General features: G+C 39.3%; 2 protein-coding genes across 2 annotated transcripts; one reads left to right on the top strand and one right to left on the bottom strand.

The window, feature by feature from the left end:
* Positions 1–1,825: 1,825 nt before the first annotated feature.
* On the bottom strand, positions 1,826–9,302 carry LOC135481906 (mitochondrial import inner membrane translocase subunit Tim23-like). Its single transcript, XM_064761682.1, has 7 exons — positions 9,056–9,302; positions 7,687–7,751; positions 7,439–7,535; positions 6,312–6,399; positions 5,248–5,306; positions 4,215–4,325; positions 1,826–2,559 (listed from the first exon to the last, which is right to left on the bottom strand). Exons 1-7 carry the CDS (start codon positions 9,135–9,137, stop codon positions 2,453–2,455), a joined length of 609 nt encoding a protein of 202 aa, XP_064617752.1. The 5' UTR covers positions 9,138–9,302; the 3' UTR covers positions 1,826–2,452.
* Positions 9,303–9,991: 689 nt separating this feature from the next.
* LOC135461589 (H/ACA ribonucleoprotein complex non-core subunit NAF1-like) lies at positions 9,992–19,715 on the top strand. The gene is made up of 10 exons (XM_064738753.1): positions 9,992–10,033; positions 10,855–11,398; positions 11,561–11,654; positions 12,264–12,357; positions 13,011–13,093; positions 13,370–13,530; positions 14,834–14,885; positions 17,873–18,024; positions 18,349–18,392; positions 18,798–19,715. Exons 2-10 carry the CDS (start codon positions 10,869–10,871, stop codon positions 19,490–19,492), a joined length of 1,905 nt encoding a protein of 634 aa, XP_064594823.1. The 5' UTR covers positions 9,992–10,033; positions 10,855–10,868; the 3' UTR covers positions 19,493–19,715.
* The last annotated feature ends 990 nt before the right edge of the window (positions 19,716–20,705 follow it).

Raw genomic sequence — 20,705 nt, 5'->3', positions numbered from 1 at the left:
CCATAATCACCTGATAAGTACATCAAGGTTTCTGCGTCTTGTGCAGGACAGTGCTGTGTTCAGAATTCAGCTGAATTACACCCGAGATGCCAGCATACTACATGCTCTTGTATACTATACTGTCCAGGAATCAATAAAACTGCTCTACCAGATTATTTATCATTTAGTTCTACACTGAAATCTATACATCCACATATATGCTTTCATCGAAGATCTAAGGAAGGCAACTTCTTTACAGTGCCTATACTGTCCAGAGAGTTTTGACAAAAATTCCAGTTAAATCATCAAATTTTCTCTACTGGGTAAGAATAGTCCACCTTATTCAACAAATATCACATGAGTATCTTTACAATTTGCAAGGTTGAAATGATTTTGATCTTGAAAAGTTTTAATGCAAGGTTTTGGGTTTTGTTTTGAGAGAACCTCAGTTGTGACCACTGGTGGTTGACCAGCGAGGTGGTATGTTCAAATCTAGCTTGTGCTGTCAGGTACCCGGTGAGGTGTCTACTCATTATCTGATCTGTCGTCCTCTAAGGAGTGAAATATACAATTACAGTAGAATCTGTGCTTGAAAAGAAATGTGGATCAATAGCAGAGTGCAAAAATTTTCTACAAATTACACTTTTCTCCACAGTGCAGTTAAGCTATAAATTGTTCTGTGTAACATACCTACAGAGCTGTCAACTGCTCTCTGAATTGTAGAATAAACTAGTAGTGCTTCCTACTACAGCCTATAAACTCTGAAAATACAAAAATGAATATCATGCACTATTTAACCCCTATAGCCCAGGAGCCGTCAAGAACAAAATCTCCATCAGTTTACTTAACATTTGCCTGATGTGATGTGTGATAATGTCCCTTATGCGAAACTGAATGAGGCAGATATGTCAAATCAGGTGTGCAATTAAGTGCATTTGAAAATGCAGCAATATTTGTGGCTATACATCAGTGATGGGTGACACCATGTGTCCTCCATGACGTCACGCCAAGCAAAACTGCAAAAGACAAAAACTTTTTTTTCTGTATAATCCTCTGAAATTCCCAATTGTGGTTTTAATACAATGTTATTTTCTTACAATTTAAGAAAGTAACTCAGACTTGATCTGTATCATTTAAACCTGCTGTTAAGATACAGAGATTTTGACACTGGTGTGGTGTAGTTTAGCTCTTACAGGCCTCGCCTAGCCAGAGCAGTGCTAAACACAGAATTTTCACTAAGACGAATGCTCCAATCAATTGGTTATTATTTATTTGATGGGTGTTTTACGCTGTACTCAAAAACATTTCACTTATACAACCGCAGCCAGCATTATGGTGGGAGGAAACCGGGCAGAGCCCGTGGGAAACCCATGACCATCCGCAGGTTGCTGACAGACCTTCCCAAAGCCGGAGAAGAAGCCAGCATGAGCTGGACAATTGGTTATTAATCCAGTGTGGTGCAGTGTAGTTCTTAAGGCCTTGCCCAGCCAGAGCAGCGCTAAACCCAAAATTTTCACGACAAAGTTGGATGCTCCAACCAATTGGTTATTGATCATAATCCAATACATTGACATCTTGATCAGTCAACTTATGAAATACAAATGGGAATGTATATTTCTGAGCGCCATACTCAAAAAAAAGACAGCATTATTGATTTTGTAGAGGCTGGGAATGGCGCATGTCCATTCATCAGTCTCATCTTGTAAGATTTTGTAGCTCCTGCGATTGTTATACTTTGTCTGCCACTAATTTCTAGAGGATTTTACCATCATTACAAAAAAAAAAAAAAAAGCTTTTATCATGAGAACACTTTTTATACCATATAAAAATACTTCATACCATGACGTCTTACTGCAGCTGAAAGGCTTCAAGAATATCAATTTTTAATGGAACATATTAAAAAAAAAATTGAAGTAAAAACCTCTGCAATCATTTTCTATCATCTCTCTCAATCCCTTCAATGAGGTAAGCTGACAAAAATGCCAAGGCCTTTTAACCAATATCCTGCGAGGCCAGGTCATTTATTATTCAATTTAATACCTCATTTATACACTTCCCTTCTTTTTTATGGAAAACAGTCAAATTCTACATGTAAGACCCAGATTCTTGTAAATGTGTGGTTTTATAATACCAACTCCATACATGCATCACCATCTGTACACACATGTGTGTAATAACTTAAAAGCACTATCATCAATATCACCTATCCTGTCACAATCTTGGTCTTCATTACCAGCTCACAAGTTTCGAAAATGTCTAAAATCCACACTGATCATGTCTTGGTTAAGAGAACTGAAACTAACATCACTGGGGCTTTTGTTCATTAAGGTCATTCCTTTGCATTAAAAAAGTCTTTACAAAGACACTGATCGTACAAAACAAAACGAAAAAATTCTCCAGATCCTGTCACACAAGTGATTTAACATTTCAAAGTCTTTCAGGTTTACGTCGTAAGAAAACAAAGTTCTTTTCATCACCGATTCATCATCATCTTTAACCTGTCCCTGCTGGTTATCATGCAGTACACAGCTGCCAGCCCAAAGCCAATACCTCCTGCTCGTAGACACTTCTTCATACCAGCTGAAAAAACATAATAGAGCTGTTCAGGAGTCAATAAAACTGCTCTACCAGATTATTTAACATTTAGTTCTACACTGAAATCTATACATCCACATACATGCTTTCATCGAAGATCTAAGGAAGGCAACATCTTTACAGTGCCTATACTGTCCAGAGAGTTTTGACAAAAATTCCAGTTAAATCATCAAATTTTCTCTACTGGGAAAGAATAGTCCACCTTATTCAACAAATATCACATGAGTATCTTTACAATTTGCAAGGTTAAAATGATTTTGATCTTGAAAAAGTTCTAATGCAACCCACATTATAAATTTTATAAACTTACCAATTAATTATTATTACCAATTTTGAACTGTAACATGTGTACAGACAATGCTAATATTTTATGAAAGGATATTATTACAGCCATTCTAAAAAAATACGAAACATTTTACTGGATTAGCACAGACTGACTTTTTTGCCAAAAATTTTTAGTGTAGTCTCCTAATTTTTCAAAACATTTTCAATCTGACTGCTGGTTAACCCTTGACTCCAGTCAACACACAACAGTCTTTTTGAGCTCTTCTAGGTTCTGATAGTAATGGCCTTCCTTAACCACATGTTTGATATGAAAGCAAACAAGCATTTCTTCCTGCAGTAACTGGAGGGAGACTGTGTTAATAGGTACGCAGTATTAAAATAGTGGAGAATTTAGGGAAGCCTATCCATTTCATAATAACAACTAACACACCTAACGAGTTCCCAGTCCTTTTTGAGAATTTCTGTGTATGTAATAAGTTTCAACCCTTACAGATAAGCAGATAGGCTTTAGTAGTGTTTACAGTAGTGTATAGAGGTATTTGCCAAAGACATATCTGCACTTTCAAGTACTTTTTCCCAAAATCTAGCCAAGACTTAAAATACTATTGACTTCCATCTATGGTTTGCAGCCTCACAACATATAGACATAGTGTATCCGTTCAAAATTTGCTAAAACTCTTAACTTTATCATAAAATATCACCTTAATACAGACCTGCCTCGAATTCAGACTCACCCTGACGAAATCATCTGGATGCAACATTACAGCTTAAGGCTATAATCCATCCCAAGCTCAAGCATTTAAAATATGTCTGATTGAGGGTGATCTGACCGGCCCTCCAACAAAGGACTCTAACGACAAAGTTTTGATTGAATATTTTTCTTTCAGGGTTAATTTATTTAAAATCGCTATCATTTAGAAAAAAAATTCCCTACCCTATTTTTCTGAGCAAATTGTGTTACTCCAACAAAGAAGTTTTTAAGGATGGCCTCAACCGTCTGATTTATTTATTTGGACGCATTTACATTTAATCAGCATGCTAGAAAAAAAAAGCTACAAAAACCTTGCTTCACAGCATGTACCTAATTTCAGCAAGTGATGGCAGATTTCAAAACTTGCTAAAAGGCACTTGCTAGCTGAACTGTCAAACATGGAAGACGATCAAGCCATGACAGTCACAAGTATGAAGTCTAAGGCCTTGGTTCATGCTATAATAAATTTATACCACGTGTCACCACTCCAGTGGTAAAATAACATCACACAAGCTGACAAATTTGTCCGAACAATTATTCTTCTGTTGTTCGCATGGTTTTTACCATCCACTTCCTCAATATCCCGGATATGGCAGGAGCATACCTGAGGATTTATAGAGCAATCCTGTGGCTGTGGCTGCTGTAAGTGTGTTTAGTTCATCATCTACTCCACGGCCCCATGAAACAATCACACCAAATATACTGTACATGAGGGCTGAAATTGCAAGGAAAACATACCATGTAGAGAAAACTGTGCTCATTTGCTGAAGCAGAGAAAACATTTCTGTTAAATGTTCCGTTAAGCAAGGACTGCCGAAGATGATTTGGTTAGAGACAAACAGTCAATGTTGACTCTCCAAAAATAAAAATCAGAAATTTTCCTGTTCTGTTGACTGTATTAATACAATTTCTTGCACAACCAAATCAGAGACAAAAGGTGATTTCCCACAATTCTGCCTACTCTTTGGCTTACTGACTACAGACCTGGTCATAAGTTTATAATATCACTACACTGAGAGAAGTACATCTTCGGCTGTTTGTTTATCTCCGGTTGCAAAAATTTTTAATCTTGTTCCTAAAACTTATTAAAACTGGTCCACTTATTCTATGTCAGTATTGTTTAGTACTCAAACTACATGTACTAAAACCTTCCATCCCCCTAATGACTTGACCGAGAAATATATCCTATCCGATCATAAAAACTACATTGCACATTAGTACCATGATAGCACAGCTGGATGTGGTTTAGTCAGGGGAGATAAACCAGTCTACAGTTAGAGGACACAACTTGTTGCAGACTTATCACCCCTAACACCCAAACCATTGAGGATGAGCTTATCCTATCTTTATTAGGCAGAAAAATGGATTTCTTGAGAAACTTCTAAACCAGATGAGAAAACACCACCCTTACAATTCTGTTCAAATGACCATTCTGTGTGAATATAGGAGTTACTTGTTGCAATATCATTCCGATCTACCAGTGCGCTGGGACATTCTACTTTGGGTAAAATTTTACACAATTACATGGGGGGTGAGGGGTGGGGGGTGGTGGTATATCAAATGTCATCTTGAGATGCCACATTCTCATCAAGCCAACAGAAGCTCAAACATGCCACAAACTGAAGCACATATCTCACCTACAACTCCTAAAGATTGGGCTGAAGAGGCACCTTGCTTTGTGATGTAGTTTAACATTCTGAAATAACAGTCACATATTAGACATTACAATGGATTTGCAGAACAGATAGTGAACACACCTGATACAAACACTTTGAAAGGTCTTCAAACTTTCACAAGGCACAGTCATACCAAGACTGTACTGAGTATGTATAAAATCAAATCAGGCCTCTTTGAGTCCCTCAAGCAGGCAAAGCAATTTTCTGAATTTTTCAAACAAGCTAACTTTTCCAACATATAGAAATTTGAAAGATTTGGAGATCTAAATTTATCACACCTTTACTACTGTAATTCTTCAAACTTTTCAACTGTCTCTGTAACAAATATTATGAAACAGTCTGAGAGTGCTATGGTGTTTAGAGAATTTAATCTGCATGTTATTCTGAAGCTAGCATCTTTAATGATAGTCTGAACACACTGACTGTTGGTTGAGGAACATTTGGATTTATGGATGCTCAACCTACAGTTAGAGGCCAACAATGTTGTCTCAATCCTGGGGAACAGATAGCAGCCCGAATAACCACTCCACTTATCTTTAGCTGGTCAAATCCACGTCATAACATCTCCCCCTCCAACTGCCACACAAAATTTTGTAATCATAATCCAATAAAGTGTTGTTTCTAAGGATAAAGCCTACAATCAGTGTGCTCGGACTATTTTAATGACACAAACAAATAATTTTCGGTTTCATAATAAATGTACGCATAAATTCCCATGAGAAAAGCGCTTCGGGGGTTGAAAAGGTTAAATGTTTACAGGTGGAGGAAACCAGAATGCCCAAAGCACCACTTTTCACAAGGTACCTGGATTTCTCCTGACTGAAGGCCACAGCCCTGTCAGCAGTCTATTACACTAAGGGTTGGCTGCAGCAAAAAGACTTTGCCTAAATAAGACAGGGAGTGACCCCTTCAGCTGTTAAGCCTTTTTCTCAATGATATACCTGTAGTTCTATCAGGTTTGTCAAACTTAACTCCGGTGATCTGGTACATGTACCAGACCAGAGAGTCAGCATCATGTCACTCACTGAGTTCTTCGGACTGCTCCAGTCAGCTGGGCTGCATGTGTCTCCCGAAACCCTGTATACACACCATTTAAACCACCTAAAGCTGCCCCTGGAATACACAGAATTATTAACCTTTAAGGTATCATGTTGTGAACAAACAAAGATATCACAAACTGGTTTGAACGGTTCAGGCATTCTTAAGCTACTTTGATTACTTTGATTTTTTACAATGACTCGAGTAAATGTATACTTCACTTAAGCCACGGTGAGGCTTATGAGTGGAATGTATGCTTTGGGTTTAACGTCATACTTAACCTATGACAACAAGAAGTCATTAGGAATATTTAAATATGTTGTATCTATTTGTTGCGGGATGCGTCCATGCCGCCAATGAAGTATCCTGCTGAACTACGCCAGACATGACACACAACCCGTTCACATTATATTGACAGCGGGTCAACCAGTCAGGTTTCCTTGCTCTAACCTCTCAATGCCGAGTGCCGCGTGAGGGAGCAACCAATAACTTTTTGTAGTCTTGGTATGACCCAACCTGGCTTATGAGTGGAGGAAACCAGCAATAGTCAAGAGAGTATAACAGTACTTCATCAGAACAAACCCTTTGACAAAGTTGGATATCAACAAAAACCTCTGACACTGGGTAACTCAGTAATGGCGAGAGCCAAATGTGTAGCCAGCGAGGCCATTGACAAGGAGGAGGCTCCATAGGGGCAAAGTCAATGAACAGATGAAAACATAACAAGGAACGGACCCATCTCATACACAAGTTATTCTGTACATATATCATATAGACGTTCTAAATTTATTTATTTATTTATTTCAACACTGTTTTATGCTGTACGCAAGAGTATTTCACTTATATGACAAGGACCACCATTATATTACGAGGAACCAGACAAAGTCGGCAGGAAAAACAAGACCATCCCCAGGGTGCAGGCATGACTTAGCACGTACGTCCAAAGAGGAGGCCAGTATATGTGTAACAAAAGTTGGTGATTTTATGATTGTTTTCAGGTTAATGATAAAAGGAAAATGTTGGAACAGCTTATAACCTGAAAAAGCAGAGCAAAAGGCAAGGAGCAATCATCCACTGAAAAAGACATTTATCAAAAACATCAACAGCATTTTACCTGCAAACACTGAACCACCAATTTGTGAAAATGCCAATTCAAATCTTCCTCTTTGTCGATTTGCTCCTTCTGGAAATATGAATTCTGGTTCACCTGCCTAATGTAAAAAAACAACCAAGCTTCATAAATATTTTATAATGGAACAATCATCATATTTATACCAAATATCTAACTGACAAACAGCCATTGCAAACTGTACATTTTCACAAATTACAAATCAAGTTTCTAGACTTAGCAAAGGTACTTACTGGTGTGATGTAGGCTGGGTCGAAGTTCAGATAGGGTGACATGATCGAGGATTTACTTGCTGTGACTGAAAAAAATTAAAATGACATTCAGTAAGTTGATAAAATTATTCCTCATACTAGTGGTATTATTGTTCTTCCTTACTTCGAAACTGGGCAGCGTGCATGGTGTGAGAAACTCTCTCTGACACCAATTATTCATGTGCCAATTCCCAACTGACGGACACCTATCAGTTTGATACCTGATGAACCAAGAGGCTGAATTTTGAAGATACATGTAGTTCCCACGCATAAGAAAGTCCATACTGAAGCCACATGCAAACTATAGGGATAGAAATAGTATTATTTTCCAGGTTTTAAAGGTTGTTTAAAGTTACTGACCCACATAGTCAATCACACAAACATCTACACCAGTGTGTATGTTGACAACATACACACACAAAAACTGAAATAGACAGGGGTCAGCTAAACATCGGTAGCAGGAAAACTAATGTGTAGATACAGAAAGAACACTGTTCAAGCTCTCCAGAATTACATAATATTTATATATACTTAGTATAGTTAATTTTCAGTTCAATTTCTTGGACTGGACTGATAGCTATCACTTGATCAGTAGCCATGTTCAACCTCCACACAATAGTTTCCCTAGAGTCAACTGCAGTTGGAAAAAAAGCACACTCCATATAAAACCCTGATGCAGTTACCTGCCCGTGTCAAATATGTCCAAGGATTCAGCACAGTAGGTCACTTTGAGCATCACTAGGAAATCGCGGGCCTACACGGCCGAGGAAATAACTGACAGACGTGTTTGCGTTGAATCGACAGCAGAAAAGACAAAAGAATATGAATGTCTGTAAATTTCATGCCATGGAGATGTATTTGATGGGTAATATTTGTCTCAAACGCCCTGACAAACTGCCATGGCAACTGTATCAGCTTTTTGGATGGACCGCACTCTGAGCAACGTCAGAGCAATCTGATTAGATTTTTTAATTCAATTATTAAACACTCTTGCCATCAGGTATCAAACTTCTTGAAAATAGACCTCAAAGGCTAATTTAACTGAGCTGGCCCATAACAAAATCATATGATGTTATGAAACTATTGTGTATTTATACATATTCATATTTCTCGGCTAGGATAAATTTGTCATACTGTCACATTATGCCCAAAGTATTTCCACAGCGTGGAATAAACATTTAATCTTATATGTTCAACAATGTTCACACGGTTTCTTCCTATTTACGCTTAAGATGATAAGATGTTGTTGCTTTGAAGTTCGGTGACATTTCATCAGTTTCTATGTTCTAGGCACATATGCGATTGAGTTTTGGGGAACTGAATGAAGAAAAATCCTGTCATGAAATGTTACCTGGAACCTGCATTGATGGATCAGTCGAGGAATATGGGGAATATCCTCCTCCAAAAATTCCCCCTGACTTTTGCTCGTCCATTCTCAAGCGATCTGGTTTTATCTTTCGATTATTCTCTCAAGAGCTTCTCTCAACTCGTTCTTCTCGGCGTGCTCTCTGGTGTGGTTACACCATGTTGTTTCTGTCTGCAGCCTGTCACTTTGTGGGCAACTATCACTTTGTTCTAGAACGATATTCTCAGCCGCTCGCAATTCATGACAAATGATGAAGATAACATTTCCTGTTGACAAATTTATTTTTCAAAGCAAACTCTCCAGAGGATATAAGATCATAAATTCTTCAGAAATAGATTGAATTATTTGCTGTTTGAAATGCAAATATGGCTTATACAAGAATAGATGAAAGAGAGTTCCGGGCCCACCCAGTGACGGGCTATGACACAGAAAGCATGCTGTTGGCCTTGTCCAGTGTTGAGGTACGTCGGAAAGTGGTGACCGCATGTGCAGTGACCTTGATAAACTCGAAAATATCCTCGTATCTTTTAGCAAAAATATTATGATCAGTTGAATCTTGTCGAATCTGTCATTAATTCATCATATCCTATTACCTTAGTGATCTTGCTGGAATATGCCCAGTTTATGTTCTGAATGTACGTACAAAATTCAAAATTTTCTGAAGTATTCTCTGCTTGAGTAAATGTTAAAAAGGTACGAATGGTGTACTTCCGGTTCATCTTTAATTGGGTCAAACGTTAAACGCACGTGGTGAGCTGTATGTGGCCGTATTTACTGTCCAACTGCACACAAGCGAATCTAGCGCATATACAAGTACGTTCTCCCTTACAGTTTAACATCAGTATGCGTAATGTTAAATCTGCTTAGCTTAATATTGTACACTAAGTCAGTACTCTTGTCTCTTGGTTTGAAGGTCTGAAAACTACGAATATGATCAGTCACAACGGGACTGCAGTGTAATAGGTGTGTTGTGTAGGCTAACGATATCTCTGGATAATACTCCGCGATCACTCCGGTTTCTTCCACCCATAAAGGCTCGCCACGTTCAGGTGAAAATTGTTGAGATGGACACACAAATCAATCGATTCATTATTGTGTAGGTATAGATGATGTAATTGGTTAAACTTGCATAAGTTAGAAGTGGGGCAGGTTAAGTAAGGGTAATTTTGTTTTCCTTCCCTCAGTCTGGCTGTCATTATTTCTTTGTTAGGATTACATCACAATTTCTAATATTTTAGAACTACAGTTTTCATTTTTGGATCATGCTGGCTTCTTCTCTGTTTATATGTCGGAAGGTCTGCCAGCAACCTGCTGATAGTCATGGGTTTCCCCAGTGCTCTGCCTGATTTCCTCCTATCATAATGCTGGCCGTCATCATAGAAGTGAAATATTCTTTAGTATGGTGTAAAACACCAATCAAATAAATAAATATTTTGGGAAGACCACTTGAATACACTTAAGCTTCCAAGAATTTGGATGTGTAATTTCAAGTGTGTTTAGCTGAACTTATTGATATCCACTAGTGTTTTCAAATCCAGCTCTCTTGGCTACGACTTTAGTCAAGAGGTTTGTCAGGTAACTGATGCAACTCATTGGTGTACTCCAGATTATTTCACCCCTAAACCAGACCATCATAAAAGTGAATAATTCTTTGATGCAGTCAATAAATTGATCAAGAGATATGCTGTTTTTTTATGATCTCTCAGATTTCCATAAACATCCATGCTGTAAATGAAATATAGTATGGCAGTAAGCAGCAAATACTTATATTTGAACTTTTTCAGAGAATCTCACAGATATGGATTCAGACCAGAGTGTTCCTGATGCAGGAGAGCTGGGAAAGTGTAAGACTGAGATAAAGGTGGAGGAAAACCACTCAGAAAATAAGGGGCAAATTATTTCCACAGAGTTGAACATGGAGATTGGTAACAGCATACAGGAGAACACTGAGAAAAAAACTGAGGAGTTAGAAACAGATATTGTAAAGAAAGAAGAAGATGTGACAAGCTTCACAGAGGACATTGTTAACAAAACAGCGAAAGATATTTCATCAGATGACAGCAACACTGCTGATGAGAAAAATGGGAACAAAAAGGTCAAAGATGAAAGTGTAAAAAGCAGCAAAGGTGACACTGAAATTGTTTCTGAGCCAAAGGTTCCTGAGGTGACCACAAAGACTGAGCCATCACTGATGGGTTACCGTGGTGATGACGAGGAATCTGACAGTGAGAGTGACAGCAGCTCAGATGACGACAGCTCCTCAGACATGGAGACCAATGTTGATGAATCTTCCAAATCTGATAAGCCTGAAACCAAAACTTCAGAGAGGTATGATATAAATGTTATTAAACTTCATTTGTTATTAATTGAGCATGTTGGATTAAGTTGTCGCCAAGTGATTTAGGTTGAGTTATAAACATATTTATTTTTCTGGTCTGTGTTGTGTGTGTGCTGTCATTTTTTCAAATAGTTGACGTATTTGAATTTCAGTCTTAACGACCGGAGTGGGCCAAAGATGTGCCAGAATAGCCTGATAAAGTCCATGAGAGAAGAAATCCGGACCCGAGGGGAAGTCTTCCCAGATGTAAGTTTATTACATGTATGTTCAAACATTTTTACTGTATTTCACCTGAAGTTTGGGTTTTAAAAATGCATTTCTGCAGAACATAAAGACCCTAAAATGATACTTTTGATGCCAACACTTTTGATAAGAAATTAATCAATCTTAGCAAAGAAACTCTAAATGGACATATAAGATGAATGAATCCATCAGACTCAAGTAAAAGGGGTGAACTGAAAAAAAGCTCAACTTCAGGTTAAATAAAGTATTTAACCAGGATTACAATTGTTCAGTTAGAAAATCTCAGGTCTGTGTATCTGGTAGCCAGCATCTTTAAGAAGGTCTTATAGTGCTAAGAATGAGGACTAATATCTCCTTAGCAGAAAGGTGACACCTTCAAAATCATGGACATATTATCTCTGGAAGTTTGTTAGATTATAACCTGGGGCCAGTTTCATGAAGCTCACTTAGCCAAGTTTGCCCTTAACTACCATGACAACAAGTGTTATAAAGTTTGTTATGAATGAATTTATTTGTTGAAACATCTGTACATGTACCTTGTATTGAAAGAAATTTTGCTAGAAATTGTATTTACAGTCTTTTTAAGCTTGTGGTTGTCATTTGAAATTGTAGGAGTTGCCTCCCATTGAAGATCTGACCATACGAGTGGAGGAATCAGAAGAGCTTATGACCGTGGGAAAAGTGACAGGGATTGTGGACACATTAGGTAGAATTGTTATAAAATGCCTTGACTTAACAACTTCTCTCCCTGAAAAAGGATGAAAATCAGCCATGAAAACATAATCCACTCTGTTTTTAGGTACTGTAGCTCTGCGGTCGAGATAAATTGTCATAACTTACACCAGCTATGACTCTCAACTGTGATGGTCAAGTTAAGTTTTATTATCAGTAGAAGGTAATCAAATATTTACCACTATCACTACTAATCAGTGGTCAAGATGTACCAGAAGGTTCACTTTTCTATTTCTTGTTTACAATCATCCAAAAATTTAATTTCTGTTGTTTGCCATCCAGTTGCTTCGTAAAGATATTTGTTGTCATTGTTTTCTATTGTTTCTTGCAAGCAGGGATTGAGAATTGTTCCCATTAACTTAGTAACAAGAATATGGTTGTAGAGGTACATGTAAGTTTGATCACGGCTTAATTCTACTTACACAGCTATCATATGAAAACAGTTCAGCCATTTTTAACACTTAAGGTAGATTTGAAAATGTTATGTCATCCAAAGACGTCCTGATGTTAATTTCTTAAATTACAAGTTCTAACCTGAGCCAAAATCTCATTTATGGTTCTCAGTTATTAATCTCTCTAGAAAATAACTTGTTACATGTATTATCAGCTTTTTGGCTATGTTTTCAGTGGTTATCAAGTCAGAGACGGGTGTGCCAGCCTTAAACGAGGACTCTATCTTGTTCAAAGCAAACAGAGAAGTGTTTGGCAAGGTATGACTTTATAGTTACAGTTGCCTCCTGTATAAAGGACAACATGTGTAAATTAGAATCATGTCTACTTGTTTCCGTACCAAAAACGGCCAGTATTCCACTCAGGAGTAGGCAATGCTGTCAGAGAGTTTCGGCAAGGCTCTGTCAACCTTTTTGTCTGCAAGTTTTGCAGTCTTCGTATAAGTTAGGAAGCTAATCTAATCAACTAAGTTTGACAAACACTTAATGAATTAAATAGCTTAATAAATGCAAATTCTTGTTTATTTTGTCATCTAGATATTTGAGGTGTTTGGACCAGTGTGCTCTCCCCTGTACAGTGTACGTTTCAACTCCGGAGAAGACATTAAAAAGTGTGGTGTAGAAATAGGCCATCAAGTTTATTGTGCACCAAGGAAGACGGAGCTGACTCAGTATGTCTTTGTAGACCAACTCAAGACGTAAGTCAGTGTACCCTATTTCTCCTAATGTTTAGGACAGATATAAGTAGTGCTTAAAGCAAAGAATTACTTTTCTCCTTCAGTTTTTTGGGAAAGTAAAGATATGAATATGTTGGTCATTAAATGTACTAATCATGTGGAAAAAAGAAACTAAATATTCCTGCTACAGTTACATGTTTATTGGTTAAAGAGAGCAGACCAGATGTCCCAAAAATTAGAATAATTAGAGTATTACAAATGTTCTTATATGAATATCTCTGGGGCAAGTGTTCTATTAATATCTGATTATAACTCTGACCCACAAAAGAATTCCAAGTATGGATGTTAAACTGAAACCTGGTCAACCATTGACCAGTACTTTGCCTGTCCTTCTTAGGGAAGACAGACCTGATTGAGTGGTTATGGCCCTTGTATATCAATCGCAGGTTCAATCCCAGCCTTGGGCAATTGTCCACTTTCACTGTTCCTGATGCCTTGACCACATTAATCAGTGCACTAAGTCTATACTCATGTGGCAGTGTTTGCTGTCTGATGTTTATTTGCCCTTGTCTTTCACCCATCTGCTGTGGATATTGGATGCTTCTAGTGGGAAAGAGTTTCAGTAACTTGCCAAAAGTTGGTGTATTCCTGCACCCATGAAACTTACCTCCGCCATATAAGTGAAAAACTTTTGAGCATTGCTTTAAACTGCAATGAAATTCAATATCCTGGGTAGAGTGTCTGTTGAGAGTGTACGAAGACTGTTAATGTCTGACCAGTAGCATCACTCAGGGTTGAACCTTGATGTCTTGCTTACATGTCAGACACTGTGTGTCTGTGTCAATCCTTTGTCACTCAGTTGTATGAAAAATAATATGTGTGGATTTATTTATAATAAATTAATTATATTTTTGTAACACACTGTAATTCCTTTTCGCATGTTTTCAAGGTGTTTATTTAACTGTATTTTGAGAGCATTAGTTTGTGTAGACTGATAAAATTACACTTTTTTGTGAAGCCCTGAAATCGGCCAACCCAACCAAGTCTGTTTCCAAAATCAAGTGAATAAAGGGCATAAATTGCACTGAAAGTTGATCTTTCATTTGCGAATAAGATGAGGAATTAGTGGACACTGTACAAAAATATGAATGTAGTGTAAATCTGCCTTGCCGGGCACATTAATACCTCTGGTACCTGACAGCTGCAGGTGAAATATATCACTGTTGTAATGTTACAGCTCAGGAACAACCTGTTGCTGAAGTCAGATGGGAAATTGTCAGTTCCATATGCTTGATCAAAATGCAGTTCCACATGCTTATTTCAGAATTAAAGGTTCTGATGCATCCTGGGAAGACAACCATGAGCCACCAGAAAGGGTATGTTGCATATGTCCTCATTTTTATGTCAATGTTAGTGCAAACTGTCACATTTGAGGTGGGAGGTGCAATGTTGCCAAATGTCCAGAATGGCATTCAGATTTAGGCTAGCGCTTGCCCTGTGACAAAGTGTCCAGATAATACAGCAAAGTTAGCTCAGACGGGCATGTAAGTAGGAGCTGGGACTGGAAATGCCACCCAAGTGTCCAGATGATATACATGTAGCAAAGTTAGCTCAGACTGACATGTAAGTAGGAGCTGGGACTGGAAATGCCACCCAAGTGTCCAGATGATATACATGTAGCAAAGTTAGCTCAGACTGACATGTAAGTAGGAGCTGGAACTGGAATTGCCACCGAAGTGTCCAGATGATATACATGTAGCAAAGTTAGTTCAGACTGACATGTAAGTAGGAGCTGGGACTGGAATTGCCACCGAAGTGTCCAGATGATATACATGTAGCAAAGTTAGCTCAGACTGACATGTAAGAAGGAGCTGGGACTGGAAATGCCACCCAAGTGTCCAGATGATATACATGTAGCAAAGTTAGCACAGACTGACATGTAAGTAGGAGCTGGGATTGGAAATGCCACCCAAGTGTCCAGATGATATACATGTAGCAAAGTTAGCTCAGACTGACATGTAAGTTTGAGCTGGGACTGGAATTGTCACCAAGTGTCCAGATGATATACATGTAGCAAAGTTAGTTCAGACTGACATGTAAGTAGGAGCTGGGACTGGAATTGTCACCAAGTGTCCAGATGATATATTGTAGCAAAGTTAGCTCAGACTGACATGTAAGTTTGAGCTGGGACTGGAATTGTCACCCAAGTGTCCAGATGATATATCTGTAGCAAAGTTAGTTCAGACTGGCATGTAAGTAGGAGCTAGGACTGGAATTGTCACCAAGTGTCCAGATGATATACATGTAGCAAAGTTAGTTCAGACTGACATGTAAGTAGGAGCTGGGACTGGAATTGTCACCCAAGTGTCCAGATGATATACATGTAGCCAAGTTAGTTCAGACTGACATGTAAGTTTGAGCTGGGACTGGAATTGTCACCCAAGTGTCCAGATGATATATCTGTAGCAAAGTTAGCTCAGACTGGCATGTAAGTAGGAGCTGGGACTGGAATTGCCACCGAAGTGTCCAGATGATATACATGTAGCAAAGTTAGCTCAGACTGACATGTAAGAAGGAGCTGGGACTGGAAATGCCACCCAAGTGTCCAGATGATATACATGTAGCAAAGTTAGCACAGACTGACATGTAAGTAGGAGCTGGGATTGGAAATGCCACCCAAGTGTCCAGATGATATACATGTAGCAAAGTTAGCTCAGACTGACATGTAAGTTTGAGCTGGGACTGGAATTGTCACCAAGTGTCCAGATGATATACATGTAGCAAAGTTAGTTCAGACTGACATGTAAGTAGGAGCTGGGACTGGAATTGTCACCAAGTGTCCAGATGATATATTGTAGCAAAGTTAGCTCAGACTGACATGTAAGTTTGAGCTGGGACTGGAATTGTCACCCAAGTGTCCAGATGATATATCTGTAGCAAAGTTAGTTCAGACTGGCATGTAAGTAGGAGCTAGGACTGGAATTGTCACCAAGTGTCCAGATGATATACATGTAGCAAAGTTAGTTCAGACTGACATGTAAGTAGGAGCTGGGACTGGAATTGTCACCCAAGTGTCCAGATGATATACATGTAGCCAAGTTAGTTCAGACTGACATGTAAGTTTGAGCTGGGACTGGAATTGTCACCCAAGTGTCCAGATGATATATCTGTAGCAAAGTTAGCTCAGACTGGCATGTAAGTAGGAGCTAGGACTGGAATTGTCACCAAGTGTCCAGATGATATACATGTAGCAAAGTTAGTTCAGACTGACATGTAAGTAGGAGCTGGGACTGGAATTGTCACCCAAGTGTCCAGATGATATACATGTAGCCAAGTTAGTTCAGACTGACATGTAAGTTTGAGCTGGGACTGGAATTGTCACCCAAGTATCCAGATGATATACCTGTAGCAAAGTTAGCTCAGACTGACATGTAAGTAGGAGCTGGGACTGGAAATGCCACCCAAGTGTCCAGATGATATACATGTAGCCAAGTTAGTTCAGACTGACATGTAAGTAGGAGCTGGGACTGGAATTGCCACCGAAGTGTCCAGATGATATACATGTAGCAAAGTTAGTTCAGACTGACATGTAAGTAGGAGCTGGGACTGGAATTGCCACCGAAGTGTCCAGATGATATACATGTAGCAAAGTTAGCTCAGACTGACATGTAAGAAGGAGCTGGGACTGGAAATGCCACCCAAGTGTCCAGATGATATACATGTAGCAAAGTTAGCACAGACTGACATGTAAGTAGGAGCTGGGATTGGAAATGCCACCCAAGTGTCCAGATGATATACATGTAGCAAAGTTAGCTCAGACTGACATGTAAGTTTGAGCTGGGACTGGAATTGTCACCAAGTGTCCAGATGATATACATGTAGCAAAGTTAGTTCAGACTGACATGTAAGTTTGAGCTGGGACTGGAATTGTCACCAAGTGTCCAGATGATGTACATGTAGCTGGGACTAGTAGGAGCTGGGACTTGTTCTGTCAGCAAGTATCCAGCTAATTATCTTTTGTTGTTTGTTCAAATTTATCATTTGATTAATTATTTACTTATTTACTCATTATTTGATAATGGTGTAAATTGTGCTCAAGTAAGGTTCTGTATTTTCATTGATTATCGGGTTAACAGTATCTGGCAAACCTCCTGATTTTAGGGCCACACCCAAGCTATTGTCAGGTGTGTATGAGCTCATAACCACATTGGTCAGGGCCACTTGTTTGTAGTAAGAGCAATGCTTTAGTTGAATCAGCCAGTTGAATGATTTTGAGGACATAGTGAGATGGAGAACTACTCTTACATTGAACTATATGAATGTTTTTGTTAAGTGTTTATTAATTTCTCCTGAAATTTGACAGTTTGTGGAATATTCCGATGATGAAGAAGAACGCAAAGCCAAATCCAAGAACAGAAAATCCAGACATGGTCAGGGCGGAAGGGTGGAGGAGAGTGGTACTGAGGGAGGGCCGCCCCAGAGAGTGCCCCAAAACAACCGTTGTAGGCAACATAGGTAAATGTAGTATGCCACTACCCTACATGTACACAGGTACATGTATATGTATCGTCAACATCACAGGTAAATGTCATATGACTGTATGAACACAAGCACAGGTGAATGTATTGTCAACATCACAGGTAAATGTTGTATAACTACCTGTACATAAGCCCAAGTGAATGTATTGTCAACATCACAGGTAAATGTTCATGTTTGACTGGTTATTGAGAGCTTGTCAGTGAGAATTTTGCACAGATATTCAGTAGGAGAATTAAAAATATTCTTAATGCATCAAATATGTCAATATTATACTGAATGTGTGTAATTGTTTTTTTTCAGCAGTGGAATGAGCAACAAAGCTGACAGGCAACATGGTTACACTGGTAAGATATTAAAATGATTATATTTATCTGTTTACTTGATTTCTTATATGACAGTGGTAAGCATTATGGTGGGAGGAAACCTGGCAGAGCCTGGGTCATATTCATGACCATCTGCAGCTTATTGGCAGGCCTTCCCACATACAACCACATTATGAAAAATATATGAAAAATTGGTAAAGCCTTGATGTAGATATCTGTTTTCTTTATAGGCCAGTGTTGTTCAGATCTACAGAGTGATTGAATGGAGATCATAACCTCTGGACAAATAAGATTACATATGTAAATTGAGTTGACTGACCCTCAGCTTTACATCACTAGGTTCTTGATGTTACCCTGGAACTGTCCTTTGACACTGACACCTTCAGTAAACCAGGAATAAATTTATGTCTTCTTCTTATCCCTTAGGAGAAGAAAACCCACCAACTCAGTTTCACAGTCAGCAAAATATCCACCCGCATCTGCGTCAAAGACCTAGGTTTGCAGATTACCAAGATAGTGGCCCATTCACAGCCCCCCAAGGTGGCCGCCCGTTCACAGCCTCCCAACGTCGTGGCCCATTCACAGACCCTCAGTGTGGTGGCCCTAGCACAGCCCCAAGACAGATGCATCCTGGGATGGATATGCCCCACAGATTTTCTGTACCACCACATATGGCCCGCCCACAAGGGATGTCACCCAGTCAGAGGCCTCAACAGTTTGCGGGCCCACCCCAGTTTAGGAAAGGACCTAACTGTTTTCCCAGTTATCAACCCCAACTGCCTGCCCCAATGTTTGGGGGACCAGAAATGCCTCAGTTTGGGCAGTATCAAGAATATAACAGCTATGGCTTTGGACAGAACTCTTCACCTTATGGTGGAGTAGAGAATCCGCCCATGCGTGGGGCACCTCCTCAGAACAGGACTTCCTTACTGGGGCGGTCCTCAGGGTCTGTGGGTTTTGGAGGTGTTGAGGGGTATGGTGGAACTTTCCCAGCCCCTGGGATGGTTACCCAGAGGGGAATCCCACACAGACAATATGGCTACTCCACGTTTGAGCATCAACGTCAGACAGTGCCTGATCAACCACCTCCGATCGACAGAAGATACATCCAGAAGTCTTAACATGCCAGACTGTTAGGTCATTCTGTTGTTACTGATAGCATCCAGTTTTGATTTGATTTATTTATTTGATTGGTGTTTTAAGTTGTACTCAAGAATATTTCACTTGTACGACGGCGACCAGCATTATGGTGGGAGGAGAACAGTCAGAGTCTGGGAGAAACCCACGACCATTGGGGCAAAGTTCTGCGCCTTCCGCACAGAGGGGCACAAAGGTTGCAGTATTAATTAACAGGCAGCGAAATTTGGCGCGAACGAAACCGTCGGTCGCGCAACGGTTACGTGCGGTTCAATTTGGCTAACCGGAAAATCGGTTAGGCCAACTGTCCAACGAGAACGTCCTTAGAGTCAGTGTGCATTAGGTAACTACAGATAAACTGGACTGAACAGCTTTCATAATCACAACGCGGCCAGTATGGCAACGCATCTAAAAATAGAAACATTGATTTCAGCCACAGCCAGCTGCCTGTGCTGGTCACATGGAAATGTAATCATTCATATATGCTTTACAGGCTTTGAGATAATACTCAAATTATTTATTTTGACTTATCTTTTCACGATCACGCAAGTAAATAAAACAAGGTTACCTTTTCATGTACATGTAGTTTAACTGCTACTCAAGCCCAAATTAGTCGAGTCTACCGTACAGATTGATGGAACCCTCACGGGACCTCACCGGCTGCGTTCTGATTTAGAGCACAGGCCTGTGACGCATAGGCCTGTGACGTCAAGGTCTCTCCCGGCCCTGTAGCGAGTATATATATATATATATATATCACTGTGATAAGACTCACACCACGTGCGTTGGAAACTGCGTTAATTATCTGTAATCAGGGATACCAAACTCGCTCCCCAATACCGTAATGACACTTACTGGAAGTACTTACTGTTGGACTGGGCATATTGCAAACATATAAGCCTGTATAACAGAATTTCACGTAAAAATGTGCCACAGGAGTCAAGTACCAACCACGCAACACACAACGTTGAAACACCGTGTGAGTGTAAAATTTCTCTTTCTTTTGTTCACCAACCTTACGGTATGAGCTGCTAGATATAGAAAAGAAAAACAAACATAACATTGAGCTGAATACTTTTATTAATGATCCAGAATGATGCCTGAAACATAAACCACGTAAACAATTAGCGTAACCGATCGGGTTGATAAACATACGTGGCGTAACCGAATGATCAGTTAGGCGAGGCGGAAAAGACG

The sequence above is a fragment of the Liolophura sinensis genome, chromosome 1, assembly GCF_032854445.1.
Source record: "Liolophura sinensis isolate JHLJ2023 chromosome 1, CUHK_Ljap_v2, whole genome shotgun sequence".
Taxonomy (NCBI): Eukaryota; Metazoa; Mollusca; class Polyplacophora; order Chitonida; family Chitonidae; genus Liolophura; species Liolophura sinensis.
This window is presented reverse-complemented; position numbering and strand designations above follow the sequence as displayed.

Bases quoted from the DNA above. Each gene is read 5' to 3' on its own strand.
- LOC135481906 (XM_064761682.1), bottom strand. From the start codon at position 9,137: ATGGACGAGCAAAAGTCAGGGGGAATTTTTGGAGGAGGATATTCCCCA. The intron at 7,752-9,055 runs GTAACATTTCAT...AATTTTTTTCAG, and splicing joins TCCATCAATGCAGGTTCCAG to TCACAGCAAGTAAATCCTCG. The intron at 7,536-7,686 runs GTAAGTACCTTT...TTTTTACATTAG, and splicing joins ACCCAGCCTACATCACACCA to GCAGGTGAACCAGAATTCAT.
- LOC135461589 (XM_064738753.1), top strand. From the start codon at position 10,869: ATGGATTCAGACCAGAGTGTTCCTGATGCAGGAGAGCTGGGAAAGTGT. The intron at 11,655-12,263 runs GTAAGTTTATTA...TTGAAATTGTAG, and splicing joins GAGGGGAAGTCTTCCCAGAT to GAGTTGCCTCCCATTGAAGA. The intron at 18,393-18,797 runs GTAAGATATTAA...CTTATCCCTTAG, and splicing joins CAGGCAACATGGTTACACTG to GAGAAGAAAACCCACCAACT.